Source organism: Scyliorhinus torazame, chromosome 5, assembly GCF_047496885.1.
Source record: "Scyliorhinus torazame isolate Kashiwa2021f chromosome 5, sScyTor2.1, whole genome shotgun sequence".
NCBI lineage: Eukaryota > Metazoa > Chordata > Chondrichthyes > Carcharhiniformes > Scyliorhinidae > Scyliorhinus > Scyliorhinus torazame.
The window spans coordinates 83,291,218-83,310,913 of record NC_092711.1 but is presented as its reverse complement, the minus strand read 5'-3'; the positions used below and the strand labels follow the sequence as shown (position 1 = coordinate 83,310,913).

Here is a 19,696-nt window from a genome sequence, read left to right as displayed (position 1 = left end):
GCACTAGATCAGATCACCGCCCCAATCACCGGAAAAAAATTTTTAACTGTTAAAATCCATGAGGGTGAGGCAGATGAAGGGGGCTAAGACAGGAATTGGAAATGCAGCGACAGATCTTTTTAGATGAGGAACCGTAGCTATGGATTGGATAGTTCGGTTATCATGGAATGATAAAAGGAGGGAATGACGAATGTGATATAAAATAGTTACTTTAGAGATACTAGTTAATGTAATGTAGAAATAAGCCACTTTGATTCTGGCAGTTAGGGACAAAGGGGTTTGAGACCGCATGGAAAAAGCAGGAAGAGGTGTGTCTATGAGAGTGATGCTGCATTGATAGGGGCCAGAGAAAGGGATTGGAAGTGAGCCAATCAGAATAGATCGAACAGGTCAGGAGGGACATAGGCTGACCTATGTCCGTCGAGTATGTGAAACTTGATACCATTTGAATTGATTTGCAGAGATCCCTTTGTTTCTTTGTTCATTCGCTTTCTGGGATATAGGAAACTGGATGTCTCCTATATTTCTATGAAATGAATCAAGCTTGCAAGCTAAATAAATAACTTCTTTTTACGTGCGAATCCATCTCAACTTTTATTGAGGCCAGACTGACAGAGAAAGAAATTTGGGGATCTACAGCACTGTACTGAGGGAATACAGCACTGTACAGAGGGAATACAGCACTGTACAGAGGGAATACAGCACTGTACTGAGGGAATACTGCACTGTCTTTCAGAGGAAACCTTCCACTATAACCCCATCTGCTCTTGCAGCTAGATGTAAAAGTTCCTTTGATGATATTTCAAAGGAAGTTCTCTCGAATGAACTGCTCAATATAAAGCCCTCGGTGATGAGCACTGAACAGATAATCTGGTCATAATCATAGTTCTGTTTTGAACTCACTTTCTTGCTTCACAGATGCTGCCTGACCTGCTGAGTATTTCCAGCATTCTTATTTGTGATTGTAGGAGCCTGTTGTACACAATCTGGCTGCTGCATTTCCCACATTACAACAGTGACTATACTTCAAAAGAACCTCAGTGTCTGTAAAGCACTTTGGGACATCCTGGAAGTTTTGAGCGGTGCTACATAAATCCAAGTGTTCCATTAACAAAGGAGAAAAGACCCAACAATGGAACAGTCGGTAACAGGACATCAATCAGTCTTCTCTTATCTTAGAGAAATCAAGGACTCCCACACTGTGTTTAATGCAATTCATGTCCATTCTGATAATCCCATTAACTGGGCTGGAGTTTAACATCAATGGAAATAAATCTGAACTGTCAGAATGAACATGGTTCATTCCTGGGTGTAGGAATCCAATCCCTGTAATCACATGTGAACTCTCTGGTGACTCAGACGAGCGGATGGCTGAGTGAATCCTCTGCCACACACGGGGCAAGTGAACGGCTTCTCCCCCGAATGGATTCGCTGGTGGTTCATCAACTCCCTTCTGCTTTTAAAGCTCTTCTCACAGTCAGAACATTGAAATGGTCTCTCATCGGTGTGAACAAGTGTATGTGTCCTAAGCTGCGATTTTGCAGCGAATCCCTTCCCACACTCAGCACAGGTAAAGGGTTTCTCTCCATTGTGAATTCGCTGGTGATTCTGAAAATTAGGTAAATTAGTGAAACTCTTCCCACACTCAGTGCAGGTGAATGCCTTCTCTTCAGTGTGAACACGCTGGTGTCTAAGAAGATGTGATGATCTAATAAATCCTTTCCCACACACAGAGCAGACATATGGCCTCTCACCAGTGTGGACACGCTTGTGTAGAATGAGGTGGGAAGAACAAGTGAATCTCTGCCCGCACTCAGAGCAGTGGAATGGTCTCTCCCCAGTGTGAACCCGTAGATGTTCAGTGAGGTGGGATGAACACCGGAAGCTCTTCCCACACTGAGAGCAATCGTATGGTTTCTTTCCAGTGTGAACTCGCTGGTGTGTCATTAGGCTGGATGACTGAGTGAATTCCTTTCCACAGTTGGAGCAAGTGAACAACTTATCTCCAGTGTGACTGTGTTTATGAGTTTCCACTGCAGATGGGGAGCTGAAACCCTTCCCACAGTCCCCACATTTCCACGGTTTCACCATGGTGTCACTGGATTGGATAATCAGTTAAAGCCTCGTTGACACAAAGAATAATTGTACAGTGTCTCCCCGCTGTGAATGATGTGATGGTTTTTCAGGTTGTGTAATAGTTTCTCTCACTCGGGTGTGTGTCGGTGTGGGTCTCGGTGCTTTTCCAGTCACACTGATGTTTCAGATCCTTTCCTACATCAACGGCTGGTGATCTTCAACTCATCGTGAATGTGTGACATCCTCTCCTTCCAATCCCCTGTAAAAGGAGTTGACTGTGTCAGTATCACTGTCTGCCCAAGATAGAAATTCAGAACAAATAATTCTAATTTCAATGGAATATTCTTCTCTCTCTTATTTCCCCAAATATGTTGGCCAATCAAAGTAAAAGAAGGCAAAATCACAACAAAAACAAGGAAAACTTTTTAACTAAACCAGAATGTTGTTTTCAGTGTCTCAGAAGCACTCTGCACCCTGAGGTACCAACCATTGTGGAAGGTGTCAAGTGTACTGGAGGACACCTCATGTTTCCGTTCCAGGGCCACCTGAACATGGACAAGACCACGGAAGAGAGGCGAGCAGCCAGAGGAAGCCCTACATTCTCCCCCCATAGGGCTCCAATCTGGATCTACAAATTGGTGTTTTAAACAGATCAGGAGCAGATCTTCTTCCGCTCCGACTAGCCCAGACCCCTCTGTGCAGCAAAGCTGACCTTCCAAAAGAACATCCTGCCTAAGCCCACTCCCCCACCCTATCCCCATAACCCCACCTAACCTGCAGATCTTTGGGTTGTGGGAGGACAGCAGAGCACCGGAAGAAACCCAGGCAGAAACGGGGAGAATGTGCAAACTTCACAACGACAGCCACCCAAGTTCGGATTCAAATCCGGGTCTCAGTCGCTGTGAGGCAGTTCCATTTAACAACTTTAAAATATACTGAATAATATTTCCGGGCACTAGGACCCAGTTGGAAAAGAGACCCTGAAGGTTCTGCCCATTCTCTCCTACGTCACCCAGAGATCATCGCATGCGCTCTTCCTTTCTCTGAACCATCATGGCGGCCGTTCACCTGGCCCTGATCCCAGGCTCAGGAACCGGAGCCACAAACTCGCTCCGGCAGCGTCTTATTTTGGGTTTACAGCGTTCACTGAGGAGTTGAGAAACTCTCTCCGTCCAGAGCTGGCTCCATCACTCCCCCTGGATTCCATATCCTGACCAGTTTACTGCAGCCCATCTACACCACCGCTTCCCGGTCCTCTCCGACTCGGAACAGAGGAGCCATCCAGAATGCCCCGCGGCTGGCTGGGCCTGGAGCATGCGCACTCAGCACCTGCGCAATGAGTCAGTTGGATCGAGCGGTTTCTGGGCCGCGGGGGATTGTGGGAACAATGGCCACCATTCATCAGCTCTAGTAGGGAAATTTTAATTTTAAAAAATAATCTTTACTGTCACAAGTAGGCGTATATTAAAACTGCAATGAAGTTACTATGAAAAGCCCCTAGTCGCCACATTCCGGCGCCTGTTCGGGTCACAGAGGGAGACTTCAGAATAGAACAAAGAAAAGTACAGCACAGGAACAGGCCCTTCGGCCCTCCAAGCCCGTGCCCACCATGCTACCCATCTAAACTAAAATCTTCTACACTTCCTGGGTCCGTATCCCTCTATTCCCATCCAATTCACCTAACAAGCACGTCTTTTGGGACTTATGGGAGGAAACATTAGTACCCGAAGAAACCCACGCATACATGGGGAGAACGTGCAGACTCCGCATAGACAGTGATCCAAGCCGGAAATTGAACCCAGGACCTTGTGAAGCAACAGTGCTAACAACTGTGCGACCGTTCATTAGGCTGCAAGTGATGTTTTTAGCCTTGATGAGTCCATGGGCCAAGTATTTGTTCAAAGGTTGCACCCCTGTATAGTTACCTGAAGGGACTGCTCCTCAATATTTGGTTAATTTTGGTCCCAAAAGATGTGCTGTTAGGTAATTTGAACATTCTGAATTCTCCCTCTGTGTCCCCGAACAGGTGCCGGAGTGTGGTGATTGGGGGCTTTTCACAGTAACTTCATTACAATGTTAATGTAAGCCTACTTGTGACAACAAAGATCATTATTATTAAATAGCCTGGCAAGGTGGGTGGGGGGGGGGGTCTTGTGGAGCAGTGTGGTTGCCTCTGAGCTAGAATCTCCGGATTCGAGTTCTACCCCAGGACATGATGGCCAAGGAAAGTATGTTCATAACCCGGTCAAACAGGTTAAGTGTGCAAATGCTTCTCAGCACACCAATGTCTGACGGCAAGAGTGGGAGAGAGTCCTGGTCAGCCGCGTGTTGCGTGTGAGCCTCTCAAGTTATAAACCCTTGGTATCAGACTAGTGACCAGTTCCAGGAATTGCTCGCTATGGAAACACGAGTGAGAAAATAATTAAATTGATGTTTTTGTCAGGCGCTAGGACCCGGGTGGGAACATGTGCTGAAGCCCCGCCCACCATATTTTACATCTCCAAAACCCGGCGCAAATGCTCTCTCCCCGTTAAATCAACAGTTAACCTTGGGCTTTTGGGGGGATAAAGCCCGGAGCTGCAAATGAGGGACCCGCAGGTTCATATTCGGGGTTTGAGGCATTCACCAGGTGTTTAGAAACCCTCCACGTCCACCCACCAGCTCCATTGCTCCCTCCGCATTCCACATCTTCACCAATTTGGCGATATGACAGACAAGAGACTTGCCATCGCTATCACTGCACATGCTCCAGACACCGGGCGGTACTGCGTTTGCGCACTACTCTCCTGTGGTGTGAATGGAGGACATTCCCCACCGCGGGGGATACTGGGTATAAACACTGTCATTGAATGTTAAAACCAGTGAACAGTGAATTGTTTTGATATCATGTGGCGAATGGGTACGCTGGGACGGGAATCAATAAAATTAAGAATCAAATTATACACCTACCTAAGTGAACCTTTCCTTTAGATAATTTGGATATTCTGAATTCTTCCTCCATGTACCCGAACAGGTGCCACAGTTACTTCATTGCAGTGTAGTGTAAGGCTACTTGTGACAATAATAAAGATTATTATTATTATTGTGCATAAGCCAGTGGTTCTTTCTATCCAGGGGCCTTTTAATGCTCCTGAGTCAGGAATCTGACCTGAACTCGATTGTGTAATAATAATAATTATTATTATTGTCACAAGTAGGCTCTGAGAGGTCTATGAAATGCAGGAGAGATTAAATGGTGAAAGGGATGCAAGGCAAAATGAAATGGCAATTGGGAATATAGAAAGATTTCTAACACTGATGGTGGCCATTCTGCAGGGTCGACGATTCAGTGAATCGAGAATGATTAGAGTGTGGTGCTAATAATGCCAGGGTTACAGGGTTGATCCCCGTGCTGGCTGTCCAAGTTCCCCTGTGTGCAGGTTGCTGCATTCTGTTATGATTCTTGGATTTGGATTTATTGTCACGGGTACCGAGGTACAGTGAAAAGTATTGTTCTGTGTACAGTCCAGACAGATCGTTCCATACATGAAAACATAGTACATACTATGGATTACCTCCAGAGTTGACAATTCTAATGTACTCCTGAAGGCTCTGCCACATTCTCCCATCTATAAAATTGAGGTCATTCAAAATTCTGCAGACCAATGTCTCAACTTGCAGACAGCCATCTATTTACACAACCCCCCCCTCCTCTAATTGTGGCCCCTCTTGCCCCCATTTCAATTGTGCACCATTGGTGGCCCCGCCCCTTCAGTTGCCTCGACACAAAGCTCTGGAATATGTTCTACCCACTCCCACATCCTGTCAACATGCTGAGATTTGAACCCGTGCCCCCAGATCATTCGCCTGAGCCTCTGTATAACTAGTCCAGATTACATGACCACTACACCATATTCTCCCCTCAACTTGGGGTGAGAAAAGGGCAGCATGGTGGCGCAGTTATTAGCACTGCTGCCTCACAGTGCTGGGGACGGGTTCGATCCCGGGTCACTGTACATTGGAGTTTGCACATTCGCCCCGTGTCTGTGTGGGTCTCACCCCAACAACAAAAAAGGTGTGCGGGATAGGTGGATTGGCCATGCTAAATAGCCCCTTAAGTGGAAAAATTAATAAAAATGAAATAGATTTGGGGTGGGAAAGCATATGAGCAGCAAGAGTTTTGGATGATTTCAGCTTTTCAGGTGCTGGGAAGCAGGATCAATGAGAGAGGCTGGTCACGAATGCATTGGAATAGTCAAACCTCAAGTTGATGTGGGTTTGAATGAGGATTCCAGCAGCAGACAAGCTGGGGCAGGCTGGAGACAGGTAACGTTACAGAGGTGGAATTCCGTGGTGTTTCCGATGGTGTAGATATGTAATCAGAAACTCGTCGGATTGGTTCAGCCTCAGACAGTTCCCAGGGAGAGGGATGGGCCCGGGAGTTAGGGAACGTAATTTCAAATGGTGACTGGAGATAACGGCTTTGATCTTCCCAAATTTTAATTGGAGGAAATTTCTGCTCATCCAGTGGATGTGGGATAAACAGTTTGATAATTTAGTATCAGTGGAGGAATGGAGAGGGGTGGTGGTGAGGTAGGGCTTGGTGTTGTCAGTGTCCATGTGAAAACTAACATGGTACTTTTGGACGGTGGGACAGTGGATAGCATTGCTGCCTCACAGCACCAGGGACCAGGTTTGAATCTGGCCTTGGATGACTGTCAGTATGGAGTTTGCGCATTCTCCCCAAATCTGTGTGGGTTTCCTCCGGGTGCTGCCACAGTCCAAAGATGTGCAGGTTAGGTGGTGTTATGGGGATAGGGTGAGGTTATGGGCCTAGCTAGCGCGCTCTTTCAGGCGTATAGTGCAATCCTGAGCGGCCAAATGGCCTCCTTCTGCACTTTAGGGATTCTATGGATTCTAGTGCCATCATGTCGATGGGAAATAGGAGGGGCCAAGGATAGATCCTTGGGGGACACCATGTTGGAGAGGAAAGGGAGTTTGGAGATGGGGTGGTACTTTGCAGGAAGTTAGGGTCAAAGGTTGTTTTCTCAGGAAAGGTGAAGATAGTGTATTTAAAAGTGAGAGGGCCAAAGCCAGAAGAGAGAGAGAACTGTTAACGATATCAGTTAATGTGGGGAAGTTGGATGGTCAGCGGTTTAGTGAGAATTGGGTCAAGGGAGCAGAAGGCAGGTCTCGTAATCAAGATGAGATTGAACAGGACATGACAGGAGATCGGAGAGAAACCGGAGATAGATCCGAGTTCACACTCAGACAAGGGGGATTTTTAGAGACAGTTTGGCCCAGTGGAGCTAGTGGAAGGGAGGGAAGCAGCAGAGCAGCTGATCAGATTGTCCACTCACTGTAATTACTTGTGAATTCGCTGGTGTCTCATCAGGTTGGAGGACTGAGTGAATCTCTTCCCACACTTGGGGCAGGTGTACGGCCTCTCCCTAGTGTGAACTCGCTGATGTGCCAGCAGGCTGGATGACTGAGTGAATGTCTTCCTACACTGGGAGCAGGTGAACGGTCTTTCCCCAGTGTGAGTCCGCTGGTGTACAGTGAGGTCAGATGATGTCTTGAACCCAGTTCCGCAGTAAGAGCACCTGAAAGGTTTCTCGTCAGTGTGAATACGTTGATGACGCATCAGTTCCCCGGAACTTTTAAAGCACTTCTCACAGTCTTGGCATTTAAAAGGTTTCTCATCAGTGTGAACACGTTGATGGTGGAGCAGTTCCCGGGAACTTTTGTAGCACTTCCTGCAGTCTGGGCATTTAAATGGTCTCTTCTCATTGTGAACACTCTGGTGATTCAGCAGAGTGGATAACTGAGTGAATCCCTTCCCACACTCAGAGCAGGTGTAAGGTCTCTCCCCAGTGTGAGTGCGCTGGTGTGTCCGCAGGTTTGATGACCTACTGAACCCACTGCCGCACGCGGAGCAGGTGAAAGGCCTCTCCCCAGTGTGAGTGCGTTGGTGTTCACGGAGTTGAGATGACTGCTTGAACCCAGTCCCACAGTGAGAGCATCTGAACGGTCGCTCGTTGGTGTGAGCACGTTGATGGAGTATCAGGTCCCGGGAACTTTTATAGCACTTCCCACAGTCTGGACATTTAAATGGTCTCTCGTCCGTGTGAACCCGCTGGTGCGTCATCAAGTCAGATGACCGACTGAATCCCTTCCCACACTCTGAGCAGATGAATGGTCTCTTCCCAGTGTGAACTAGCTGGTGTCTCAGCAGGTTGGACGACTGAGTGAATCCCTTCCCACAGAGGGAGCAGTTGAATGGTTTCTCCCCGGTGTGCACTCGCTGGTGTTGCAGCAGGCTGGTTGATCGAGAGAATCTCTTCCCACAATCAGAGCAAGTGAATGGCCTCTCCACAGAGTGTCTTGGATGATGAATTTCCAGTTGAGATGTGGATCTGAATCCCTCCTCACATTCCCATGGTTTCTCCTCACTGTTAACGGAGCTTTTGCCTTCCATGTTCAAAATTCACCGATATTCACGTTACAACAAAATGTGCGATTCTCAGATCCTGATGTGATGTTTGGCTTGAGTTTCCTGAATGCAAATCTTCCCCTTGTAACACTCTGTCAAATTGATTTAAAACAGAAATATGGAAGTGAGAGACAACCCACAAAAACACAAAGGCAGGTTGTGAAATTGAGCTGCATGAATCTGGTCATTTGTGGGGCCGGCACTGGGAAAAAGTGACCATGAAAACTGCTGGATTGTTATGAAACCCAACTGGTTCACTAATGTATTGCAGGGAAGGCAACCTGCCACCCAGTCTGAGCCCACACAAGACTTGGGCCTCTGCAAGAATACAAGAAACAGGAGCAGCAGTAGACCATTCGGCCCGTCAAACCTGTTCTGCCATTGAACACGATTGTGGCTGATCTTGGTCTTCCTTCCCCTTTCCCGCCAGCTCCCCATCTCCTTGACTTCCTGAGAGACCAAAAATCTCACCATCTTAACCTTAAATATATTCAATGGTGGATCATCCACAATCCTCTGGGCGAGGGAATTCCATGTGACAAGAAAGACAGAAAGGGAGAGAAAAAGAGAGTGAGTCGTGGTGGAGAGACAGAGACAGAAATGATGCGAGAAAGAGAGAGAGAGAGAGAAGGGAGTGGGAGTGACAGGAGCAATGGAGAGACATTTTCTCAACCGACAACTGAATCACAATTTGACAAAATCTCCTAAACCCTTAACCTGCACCACCTGGATGGACCAGGACAGCAGATGTATGAGAAAACCATCACCTGCAAGTTTCACTCCAAGACACACACCATCCGAACTTGTCTGACATCCAGTACTGGAGGAGCATAAATTTCCACTATTTAAATATTGAGAAGACTAAACCCATTCTCTTCATCCCCTCGACAAACTCCACTCCCTTGCCACCAACTCCATCCCTGTCAAATGTGTACGGCTGAAGCAGTCTGTTCACAACGCTGGCGAAATATGTGACACCTGATGAGGTTCCAAACACATATCCACATCACCACCAAGATCACCTATTTCCACCTCAGTAACACAGCCTGACTCCGCCTTAGTGTATTCTTATCTGCTGCAGAAATTATCATTCATTCCTTTGGTATCTCTCGGCCAAATTATTCTAACACACTCCCAGCCGGCCTCCAACAACCCCTCCATCCCATCCAAAACTCTGCTACCCATGTGCTTACTCACAACAAGTCTTGTTTATCCATCCCCTGTGCTCACTGATCTACAAACGATTCCTTTTAAGAAGCACCGAAAGTTGAAATTTCCCATTCTTCTTTTCCTCTAATTGTGATCATCCTGATCTCTGTAATCTCCTCCACACCCCTTTGAGATCTCTGCACTCATTTAATTCCAGCCACTATAGCATTCCATATTTTAACCTCTCTCCCATTACTGGCCTTTTATCATTTGACTGCTGCGAGTAACCAATTAAAAAGGCTTGTGCGCATGCGGATTTCTGGGAACACGCAAACAAGATGGCGGCCGGTTAGTTCTGTCTGTGACAAAGCTGCAGCCACCGCTCAGGTCACCGGGTACCGGAAGTTTTTTTTTCTGGTTTCCTGTTTCTATAACATGTTTACGAACCGTGTGTAACGACCGGGCTGATCCCTCCGTCCCGCTATTCCCACCTTTATGGATTGCGAATCCGAGAAAGAACCTTCTTCACATCGCCATTAATGACACTGCGCATGCTTCACTCAGCCCAGTCCCGCCTCCTCATTCGCTCCGATTGGTTGGAGGACCAGCCGCTCCTGCTCGGTCCCCTGGTTCCGCCCCCTCTCTTCTCATTGGCCTGGAGCTGCCGTCAATCACCCCGCGCATTGTGAGGTGTCAGGTGAGGGGTCAGTGTCGGGGGCGGGGTTTACCAACCCCAGTGGGGCCCCAGAGCTGAATGTGAAACAATGAACATTCTCCACTCTCACTGTCCGCCACTTCCGGCTTCTCTCCACAAACAACCTCACAGAGACCAGGAGGGAGACACTGACCCAGTGACAATGTCACTGCATTAGAGGAAAAGTCTAATGTAACCCCTCCGGGTCAAAAAGGCAGAAAGTAGGAAACCAGTAAGTTTAAAGCCTGTTGGGAATGGAATCCATTATTGAGGAAGTAGTAACCGGACATTTGGAAAGTCAAACCGCAATCCATCAGTGGTTTTGTGAAGGGTAAATCGTGTTTGACAAATTTGTTGTGAGCTCTTGGAAGATGTAACAAGCCAAGTGGATAATGGAGGTCCTGTAGATGTATTTGGACTTCCAGAATACATTTGATATGGTGTCATATAAAAGATAATAAACAAGGTAAGATCCCACGGTGTTGAGAGGTAATATATTAGTTTGGATTGAGGATTGGCTAAACAACAGACAGCAGAGAGGGCATGATATATTAGATTTATTGACACGTACTCGGGTATAGTGAAAAGAATTGTTCTGCGTACAGTTCCATACATGAAAGACATAGGACATAACGATAAATACACAATGTAAATGCATAGACATTGGATGAAGCATCTGGAGGGTAGTACTACATCTTCAGTACAGAAGATACGTGGAGAGGTCAGTTCAGTCCATGACCGGGTGGTTCAGGAGTCTGGTGACAACATGGAATAAGCTGTTTTTGAATCTGTTTGTGCGTGTTCTCAGACTTTTATATTTTCTGCACGATGGAAGAGAGAATAGCAGGTGTGAGAGGACTTGGATTATGCTGATCTGTCTTTTTCTGGTTGGCAGGTTGTAACTAGTGGTGTGCCACAGGGTTCGGTCCTCGGGCCCCAACTATTTACAATCCAAGTTAATGACTATGGGACAGATAGAATGTACGAGAGCCAAATTTGCAGCTAACACTGAAATGGGTGGGAAAGCAAGTTGCAATGAGGAAATAAGAAATAAACAAATGGTTAGGTGAGTGGGCCAAAATGTGGCAGATGGAATTTAACGTGCATAAGTGGGAGGTTATTCATTTTGGTCAGAGGAATAAAAAGGCAACTTCTTATCTAAATGGAGAGAAACTTCATAATGCTTTTGTACAGCGGGATCTGGGTGCCCACGTGCACGGATCGCAGACAGTCTGCAGGTGCAGCAGGTAATAAGGAAGGCAAATGGAATTTTGGCTTTGATTGCGAATGAAATGAAAATCGCTTATTGTCACAAGTAGGCTTCAAATGAAGTTACTGTAAAAAGCCCCTAGTCGCCACATTCCAGCGCCTGTTCGGGGAGGCTGTTACGGGAATTGAACCGTGCTGCTGGCCTGCCTTGGTCTGCTTTCAAAGCCAGCGATTTAGCCCTGTGCTAAACAGCCCCAGTCATGGAATAGAGTATAAAGTAGGGCAGTGCTGTTGTAACTGTGTCGCGCGTTGGTGAGACCACATCTGGAATACTACAGTTTTGGTCCCTTACTTGGACAATGACATAAATGTATTTGAGGCGGTTCAGAGGCGGTCAAGTGGAGAGAGATTTGAGCAGTTTAGGCCAGTACTCACTGGTGTTTAGAAGAATGAGAGGAGATGTAACTGAGGTACATAAGATGCTAAAGAGGATTGATGGGGCAGACATAGAGCGGATGTTTTCCCTTGTTGGACATTCTAGAAGGAGAGGCCATAGTTTGAGCCTAGTTCTGCATGTTTTATTTCAAGGGGGCTGAAGTATAAAAGTGAAGAGGTGTTGCTGTAACTACAAGCTACCAGTGAGGCCACATTTACAATATTGTGTACAGTCTTGCTCCCGTTATTTAACAAAAGATATGTTATCATTGGAGGCAGTACAGAGGAGGCTGACTGGGATGCTTCTGGGTATGGAGGGACTGCCAAATGAGGAAAAAATTTATTTTACCCCAGGAAATGTGGAGGCCGAGTCCTTGATCAGTTGCAAGGCTGAGATCGATATGTTTTTAATCAGTCGGGGAATTAAGGGTAACACAGATAAGGTAGGAAAGTGGACTTAGTGAGTGTTAGATCATAGAACATACAGAGCAGAAGGAGGCCATTCGGCCCATCGTGTCAGCACTGGCCCACTTAAGCCCTCACTTCCACCCTATCCCCCTAGCCCAATAACCCCTCCTAACCTTTTTGGACACTAAGGGCAATTTAGCATGGCCAATCCACCTAAACTGCAAGGCTTTGGACTGTGGGAGGAAACCGGAGCACCCAGAGAAAACCCACGCAGACATGGGGAGAACGTGCAGACTCTGCACAGACAGTGACCCAGCAGGGAATGGAGCCTGAGATGCTGGCGCTGTGAAGCCACAGTGCTAACCATTGTGCTACTGTGCTGCCCAGCTGTGATCTCACTAAATGGGGGAGCAGCTCAAAGGGCAGGATGAGTGACTCCTGTTCCTATTTCTTCTGGCCTGTTCGTTGGTAAAGATTTCCGGAATCTGTGTGACTGGAGAAGCACTGAGATATATAAAATCCGGGTTAGACACCACCTGGACTGCTGTGATTTTAAACAAGAATGCAAATGCTGGAAATCTGCAGGATTTCGGACAGCATCTGTGGAGAGAAACAGAGTTAATGTTTCAGGTCAGCATGATCATTCATCAGATCAAGAATAGTGTTTCCGTTTGGGACCAAGGTGGAAATCTGTGAGTGGAGCCAGAGGATATTGGTCGGGTGTTGAATGAACACTTTACATCTGTCTTCACTGAAGGAATCTTTTAATATTATTGGACTGCGCCAAGTTGTTAGATTCCTACTATTATTTGACTCTGTAAAGTTGAAGGAAATTATAGTATTCCTACTATTCGGTTACCAGTAGCACTTTGCGATTACTGGAACTCAGCAGAAATTTGCAGTTAAAACGTCTCCGGTGCCAAAAGGAATTCTTTTATTTTTCTTCTATTGATTACAATTTGAAAGTAATTTAAAAGGCAATTCGTAGACAATTTGAAGCTTTCAGAGAATTACAGACATTATCTTTTTGTTTAGGCAGACAGTTCGAAAGTAACTTTTAAAAGGATCAAAGTCTGAATATGAAGAGAGAGAGAGCTAATCTTCAGCTAAACTCAAACTCAAAGTCAAAAACACTACATCACTACAAAGACAGACTGACTGGACAGACAGACTAACAGACAGATGGACTAACAGACAGACTAACAGACTGACAGACTAAAAATGGCGGGGGGAAACTTTTCAGTTATACCCTTTCATATCTGTCTTAAGTCATCTAATCACACCCCAATATAATCCTAATTGGTTTGGGTTATACTCAAACACATTTGATTTGACGGCAAGCCGTCCATCTTCAATGTGCAACATTAGCTTTTAATTGTTTCATGACTGCATGTTATGGAATGTGATATTCTGCTAATCTTTACCAGCAATAAACTGGTTTTAAGATAGCTTGACTAATGTAACAATGGAGACTTCATGTCGAGAAAGCTGGAATCAAATATATATTCGATTCAATGTTTTATCCATTAAAATGTTTCGGCCTTATAAGCTATGGAATGTGGTTCACGCTGTAATCACAAATGGCCTGAAAAGAGAACAATAGAGCTTTAGTTACTGGACTCCTGCCACCTCGTTGCCATGGAATTCAGCCCTTGTCCTTGACAGCAGCACAAGCATAGTGTCAAACTGTCTTGCAACTGTGCTGTTTAAATCTATGATGGAATTATGCTGTTTCATGTATCCATTGAAGCTATATGTTTGAGATGACCTGAGGTTATGGGTGCTGAAATTCTCATTTTTAAATGGGTATTTAAAACTGGGGCTAAATATTTATGCTTAAACCTATCTTTTACCTATACTAGTTGTATTAGAAATACCTGGCTTCTACATTCACCCAAGAGAATGAGGAGGTAGATATGGAACTTGGGCAGAGAGACTGAAGATCCTGAGCAAATTGACATAGGGAGTGACATGGTATTGGAGGTGCTGGCAGGTTTAAAACTGGACCAGATGAGATGTGCCCTAGACTGCTGTGGGAGGTGAGGGAGGATATTGCAGGGGCTCTGACCCAAAATTTTAATTCCTCTCTGGCCACGGGGAAATTGCCAGAGGACTGGAGATCAGCTAATGTGGTCCTACTGTTTAAGAAAGGTTGTAGAGATAAGCCAGGGAACTGCAGACCAGTGAGTCTCACATCAGTGGCAGGGAAAATATTGGAGAGAATTCTGAAGGAGAGAATCTACTTGCCTCTCCAGGCAAGATTTGATCAGAAATAGCCAGCATGGCTTTGTTAGAGGGAGGTCATGCCTAACAAATTTGATTGAATTTTTTGAGCAGGTGACTAGTATAGATGAGGGCAGTGCAGTTGATGTAGTTTACATGGACTTCAGCAAGCCTTTGACTTGTAAGACCATAAAGACATAGGAGCAGAATTAGGCCATTCGGCCCATCGAGCCTGTTTCACTATTCAATCATGGCTGATATGTTTCTCATCCTCATTCTCCTGTCTTCTCCCCATACACCGGATCCTGTTATTAATCAAGAACCTATCTATCTCTGTCTTAAAAACAGTGATTTGGAGAGCACCGTGGAGTAGTGGTTAGCGTTGCTGCCTCACGGCGCCATGGTCCCAGGTTCAATCCCGGCTCTAGATCACTGTCCGTGTGGGGTTGTCCCCATGTTTGTGTGAGTTTCGCCCCCACAACCCAAAGATGTGCAGGGTAGGTGGATTGGCCATGCTACATTGCACCTTAATTGGAAAAATTGAATTGGGTACTCTGAATTTATTTTTAAAATTAAAAAATAATAATAACAGAGTGATTTGGCCTCCTCAACTGACCGTGAGGTTTCTGTAAATTTACAGAATACTGGAAGTGGAGGTTGAACAGACGGGAAACGCAAACCAAATGTCACATCGCGATCTGACAGAGTCACTCGGTTCATTGGAAACTAAATTTCAGCAGCATCTGGGTGTGGAAGGTAAAAGGTTTGTCTGTTCTGTCTGTGAGGGAAGATTTCAGGTCTCAGTGTGACTGGAAAAGCCCCGAGATTCACAAACCCTGGTTAGATCAAACCTGGAGAACTGTGTTCAGTTCAGGGCAACAAACCTGAGGAAGGATAGAATGGCCTCGGAGGGAGTGTAGCACAGATTTTTTACCTGAATGATATCTGAACACCCCCCGGGGTTAAATTACAAAACTAGATCACACAAAAGAGTCAGAGACATGATGACACAGAGAATGGCATTCAGCCCATTGAATCCATGCTAGCTCTCTGGAGCAATCCAGTTAGTCCCATTCTCCTGCTCCCTGTATCCTCGCATGTTTATTTCCCTCAGATGTCTATTCAATTTCCTTTTGAAATCAAATCATTCATTGTGTCTATTTTCAAACTCCCTCATAGGCAGCGAGTATCAGGTCATTGCCGCTCGCTGTGTAAAAACATATCTCATATCACCTCATATCACCTCCATTTCACTTTAGTAATGGAGAGGGATAGGTGCGTGCAACAGGGCAAGGTTTACAATTGGGGGAAGGGTAAATACTTTGTTGTCAGACAAGAATTGAAGTGCATACGTTGGGAACATAGGCTGTCAGGGAAGGACACAAGTGAAATGTGGAACTTGTTCAAGGAACAGGTACTACGTGTCCTTGATATGTATGTCCCTGTCAGGCAGGGAAGAGATGGTCGAGTGAGGGAACCATGGTTGACAAGAGAGGTTGAATGTCTTGTTAAGAGGAAAAAGGAGACTTATGTAAGGCTGAGGAAACAAGATTCAGACAGGGCGTTGGAGGGATACAAGATAGCCAGGAGGGAACTGAAGAAGGGGATTAGGAGAGCTAAGAGAGGGCATGAACAATCTTTGGCGGGTAGGATCAAGGAAAACACCAAGGCCTTTTACACATATGTGAGAAATATGAGAATGACTAGAGCGAGCGTAGGTCCGATCAAGGACAGTAGGGGGAGATTGTGTTTTGAGTCTGAAGAGATAGGAGAGGTCTTGAACGAGTACTTTTCTTCTGTATTTACAAATGAGAGGGGCCATATTGTTGGAGAGGACAGTGTGAAACAGACTGGTAAGCTCGAGGGAATACTTATTAGGAGGGAAGATGTGTTGGGCATTTTGAAAAATTTGAGGTTAGACAAGTCCCCGGGCCTGACGGGATATATCCAAGGATTCTATGGGAAGCAAGAGATGAAATTGCAGAGCCGTTGGCAATGATCTTTTCGTCCTCACTGTCAACGGGTGGTACCAGGGAATTGGAGGGTGGCGAATGTCGTGCCCCTGTTTAAAAAAGGGACTAGGGATAACCTAAGGCCAGTTCGTCTTACTTCGGTGGTAGGCAAAGTAATGGAAAGGGTACTGAAGGATAGGATTTCTGAGCATCTGGAAAGACACTGCTTGATTAGGGATAGTCAGCACGGATTTGTGAGGGGTAGGTCTTGCCTTACAAATCTTATTGAATTCTTTGAGGAGGTGACCAAGCATGTGGATGAAGGTAAAGCAGTGGATGTAGTGTACATGGATTTTAGTAAGGCATTTGATAAGGTTCCCCATGGTAGGCTTCTGCAGAAAGTAAGGAGGCATGGGATAGTGGAAAATTTGGCCAGTTGGATAACAAACTGGCTAACCGATAGAAGTCAGAGAGTGGTGGTGGATGGCAGATATTCAGCCTGGATCCCAGTTACCAGTGGCGTACCGCAGGGATCAGTTCTGGGTCTGCTGCTGTTTGTGATTTTCATTAATGACTTGGATGAGGGAGTTGAAGGGTGGGTCAGTAAATTTGCAGACGATACGAAGATTGGTGGAGTTGTGGATAGTGAGGAGGGCTGTTGTCGGCTGCAAAGAGACATAGATAGGATGCAGAGCTGGGCTGAGAAATGGCAGATGGAGTTTAACCCTGAAAAGTGTGATGTTGTCCATTTTGGAAGGACAAATATGAATGCGGAATACAGGGTTAACGGTAGAGTTCTTGGCAATGTGGAGGAGCAGAGCGATCTTGGGGTCTATGTTCATACATCTTTGAAAGTTGCCACTCAAGTGGATAGAGCTGTGAAGAAGGCCTATGGTGCGCTAGCGTTCATTAACAGAGGGATTGAATTTAAGAGCCGTGAGGTGATGATGCAGCTGTACAAATCTTTGGTAAGGCCACATTTGGAGGACAGTGTACAGTTCTGGTCGCCTCATTTTAGGAAGGATGTGGAAGCTTTGGAAAAGGTGCGAAGAGATTTACCAGGATGTTGCCTGGAATGGAGAGTAGGTCTTACGAGGAAAGGTTGAGGGTGCTAGGCCTTTTGTCATTAGAACGGAGAAGGATGAGGGGCGACTTGATGGAGGTTTATAAGATGATCAGGGGAATAGATAGACAGTCAGAGACATTTTCCCCGGGTGGAACAAACCATTACAAGGGGACATAAATTTAAGGTGAATGGTGGAAGATATAGGGGGGAGGTCAGAGGTAGGTTCTTTACGCAGAGAGTAGTGGGGGCATGGAATGCACTGCCTGTGGAAGTAGTTGAGTCGGAAACATTAGGGACCTTCAAGCAGCTATTGGATAGGTACATGGATTACGGTAAAATGATATAGGCAGCATGGTAGCATTGTGGATAGCACAATTGCTTCACAGCTCCAGGGTCCCAGGTTCGATTCCGGCTTGGGTCACTGTCTGTGCGGAGTCTGCACATCCTCCCTGTGTCTGCGTGGGTTTCCTCCGGGTGCTCCGGTTTCCTCCCACAGTCCAAAGATGTGCAGGTTAGGTGGATTGGCCATGATAAATTGCCCTTAGTGTCCAAAATTGCCCTTAGTGTTGGGCGGAGGTGTTGACCTTGGGTAGGGTGCTCTTTCCAAGAGCCGGTGCAGACTCAGTGGGCCAAATGGCCTCCTTCTGCACTGTAAATTCAATGATAATCTATGATTAATCTAGGACAAAGGTTCGGCACAACATCGTGGGCCGAAGGGCCTGTTCTGTGCTGTATTTTTCTATGTTCTATCTCCTGTAACTTTTACATACAAACTCTGAACAGGCCACTCGGCCCCTCGAGTCTGCTCAGCATTCAATAAGATTGCGGCTGATCTCATTCTAACCTCAACTCCACATTCCTGCCTACCCCTGATGACCTTTCACCCCCTTGCTCATCAAGAATCTATCCAGCTCTGCCTTAAAAATATTCAAGGACTCTGCTTCCACTGCCTTTTCCGGCAGGCGTTCCAAAGTTTTCCAACTCTCGAGAAAGAAATCCTCATCTCCATTTTAAATGGGTGACTCCTTATTTTGCAACAGTAATGCCCTCGTTCTAGATTCTCCCACAAGAGGAAACATCCTCGCCACATCCACCCTGTCAAAACCCCTCAGGATCTTGTATAATTCAATCCAGGCTTTACCCAAAACTTTAAATCTGTGTCCCGACTGCTTGTACGATCAGTGAATGGAAACAGAGTTTCTTTGTCCACCCGATGGAAACCTGGCGTAATCTTGTGTCTCTGAATCAGATCTCCCCTCAACCTCCTTTGCTGGGACCATTCTGGGAAATCTCCTCTGCACCTTCTCCAAGAACCTTCACATTCTTCCTGAAGAGTGGTGACCAGAGCTTTATAAAGATTCATAGCATAGAATTAGAACCATAGAATTCCTGCAGAGCATTCAGCCCATCAAGTCTGCACCTATTCACTGAAAGGTCGTGCTACCACTCCCACGTCGACGCTACCACCAAGAAAGCACAACAGCGCCTATACTTCCTCAGGAAACTAAGGAAATTCAGCATGTCCACATTGACCCTTACCAACTTTTACAGATGCACCATAGAAAGCATCCTATCGAGCTGCATCACAGCCTGGTATGGCAACTGCTCGGCCCAGGACCGCAAGAAACTTCAGAGAGTCGTGAACACCGCCCAGTCCATCTCACAAACCTGCCTCCCATCCATTGACTCCATCTACACCTCCCACTGCCTGAGGAAAGCGGGCAGCATAATCAAAGATCCCTCCCACCCGGCTTACTCACTGTTCCAACTTCTTCCATCGGGCAGGAGATACAGAAGTCTGAGAACACGCACGAACAGACTCATAAACAGCTTCTTCCCCACTGTCACCAGACTCCTAAATGACCCTCTTATGGACTGACCTCATTAACACTACACCCTGTATGCTTCATCCGATGCCAGTGCTTATGTAGTTACATCGTATATCTTGTGTTGCCCTATTATGTATTTTCTTTTATTCCCTTTTCTTCTCATGTACTTAATGATCTGTTGAG

At 46.1% G+C, this 19,696-nt stretch overlaps 2 protein-coding genes across 23 annotated transcripts in view; one reads left to right on the top strand and one right to left on the bottom strand.

The window, feature by feature from the left end:
- The window catches only part of LOC140418685 (uncharacterized), a 207,869-nt gene that overhangs the window by 160,554 nt on the left and 27,619 nt on the right, over positions 1-19,696 (top strand). The window contains exons 1-2 of one of the 12 annotated variants that reach the window (XM_072502247.1): positions 3,393-3,486; positions 15,307-15,422. The exons of 1 other annotated variant lie outside the window; for it this stretch is intronic. The gene's annotated coding sequence lies outside the window, so the exon portion shown is untranslated. 10 more of the 12 variants (XM_072502249.1, XM_072502246.1, XR_011945231.1 and 7 more) reach the window with 10 other exon arrangements.
- Positions 565-10,252, bottom strand: LOC140418682 (uncharacterized). 11 transcript variants are annotated; one of them, XM_072502236.1, is made up of 3 exons: positions 10,145-10,225; positions 7,425-8,640; positions 565-2,014 (listed from the first exon to the last, which is right to left on the bottom strand). In XM_072502236.1, exons 2-3 carry the CDS (start codon positions 8,531-8,533, stop codon positions 1,333-1,335), a joined length of 1,791 nt encoding a protein of 596 aa, XP_072358337.1. In that variant the 5' UTR covers positions 8,534-8,640; positions 10,145-10,225; the 3' UTR covers positions 565-1,332. The 11 variants fall into 11 exon arrangements, 4 of the variants coding, with proteins under 4 accessions (XP_072358337.1, XP_072358334.1, XP_072358336.1 ...); XM_072502233.1 differs by lacking the exon at positions 565-2,014 and adding an exon at positions 2,089-2,335 and having other exon boundaries at positions 10,145-10,252; XM_072502235.1 differs by lacking the exon at positions 565-2,014 and adding an exon at positions 2,089-2,335 and having other exon boundaries at positions 10,189-10,239.

Coding starts and splice junctions, on each gene's coding strand:
- LOC140418682 (XM_072502236.1), bottom strand. CDS start 8,533: ATGGAAGGCAAAAGCTCCGTTAACAGTGAGGAGAAACCATGGGAATGT. Junction 2,015..7,424: donor AGACACCAGCGAATTCACAA/GTAATTACAGTG, acceptor TCATAAACACAG/TCACACTGGAGATAAGTTGT.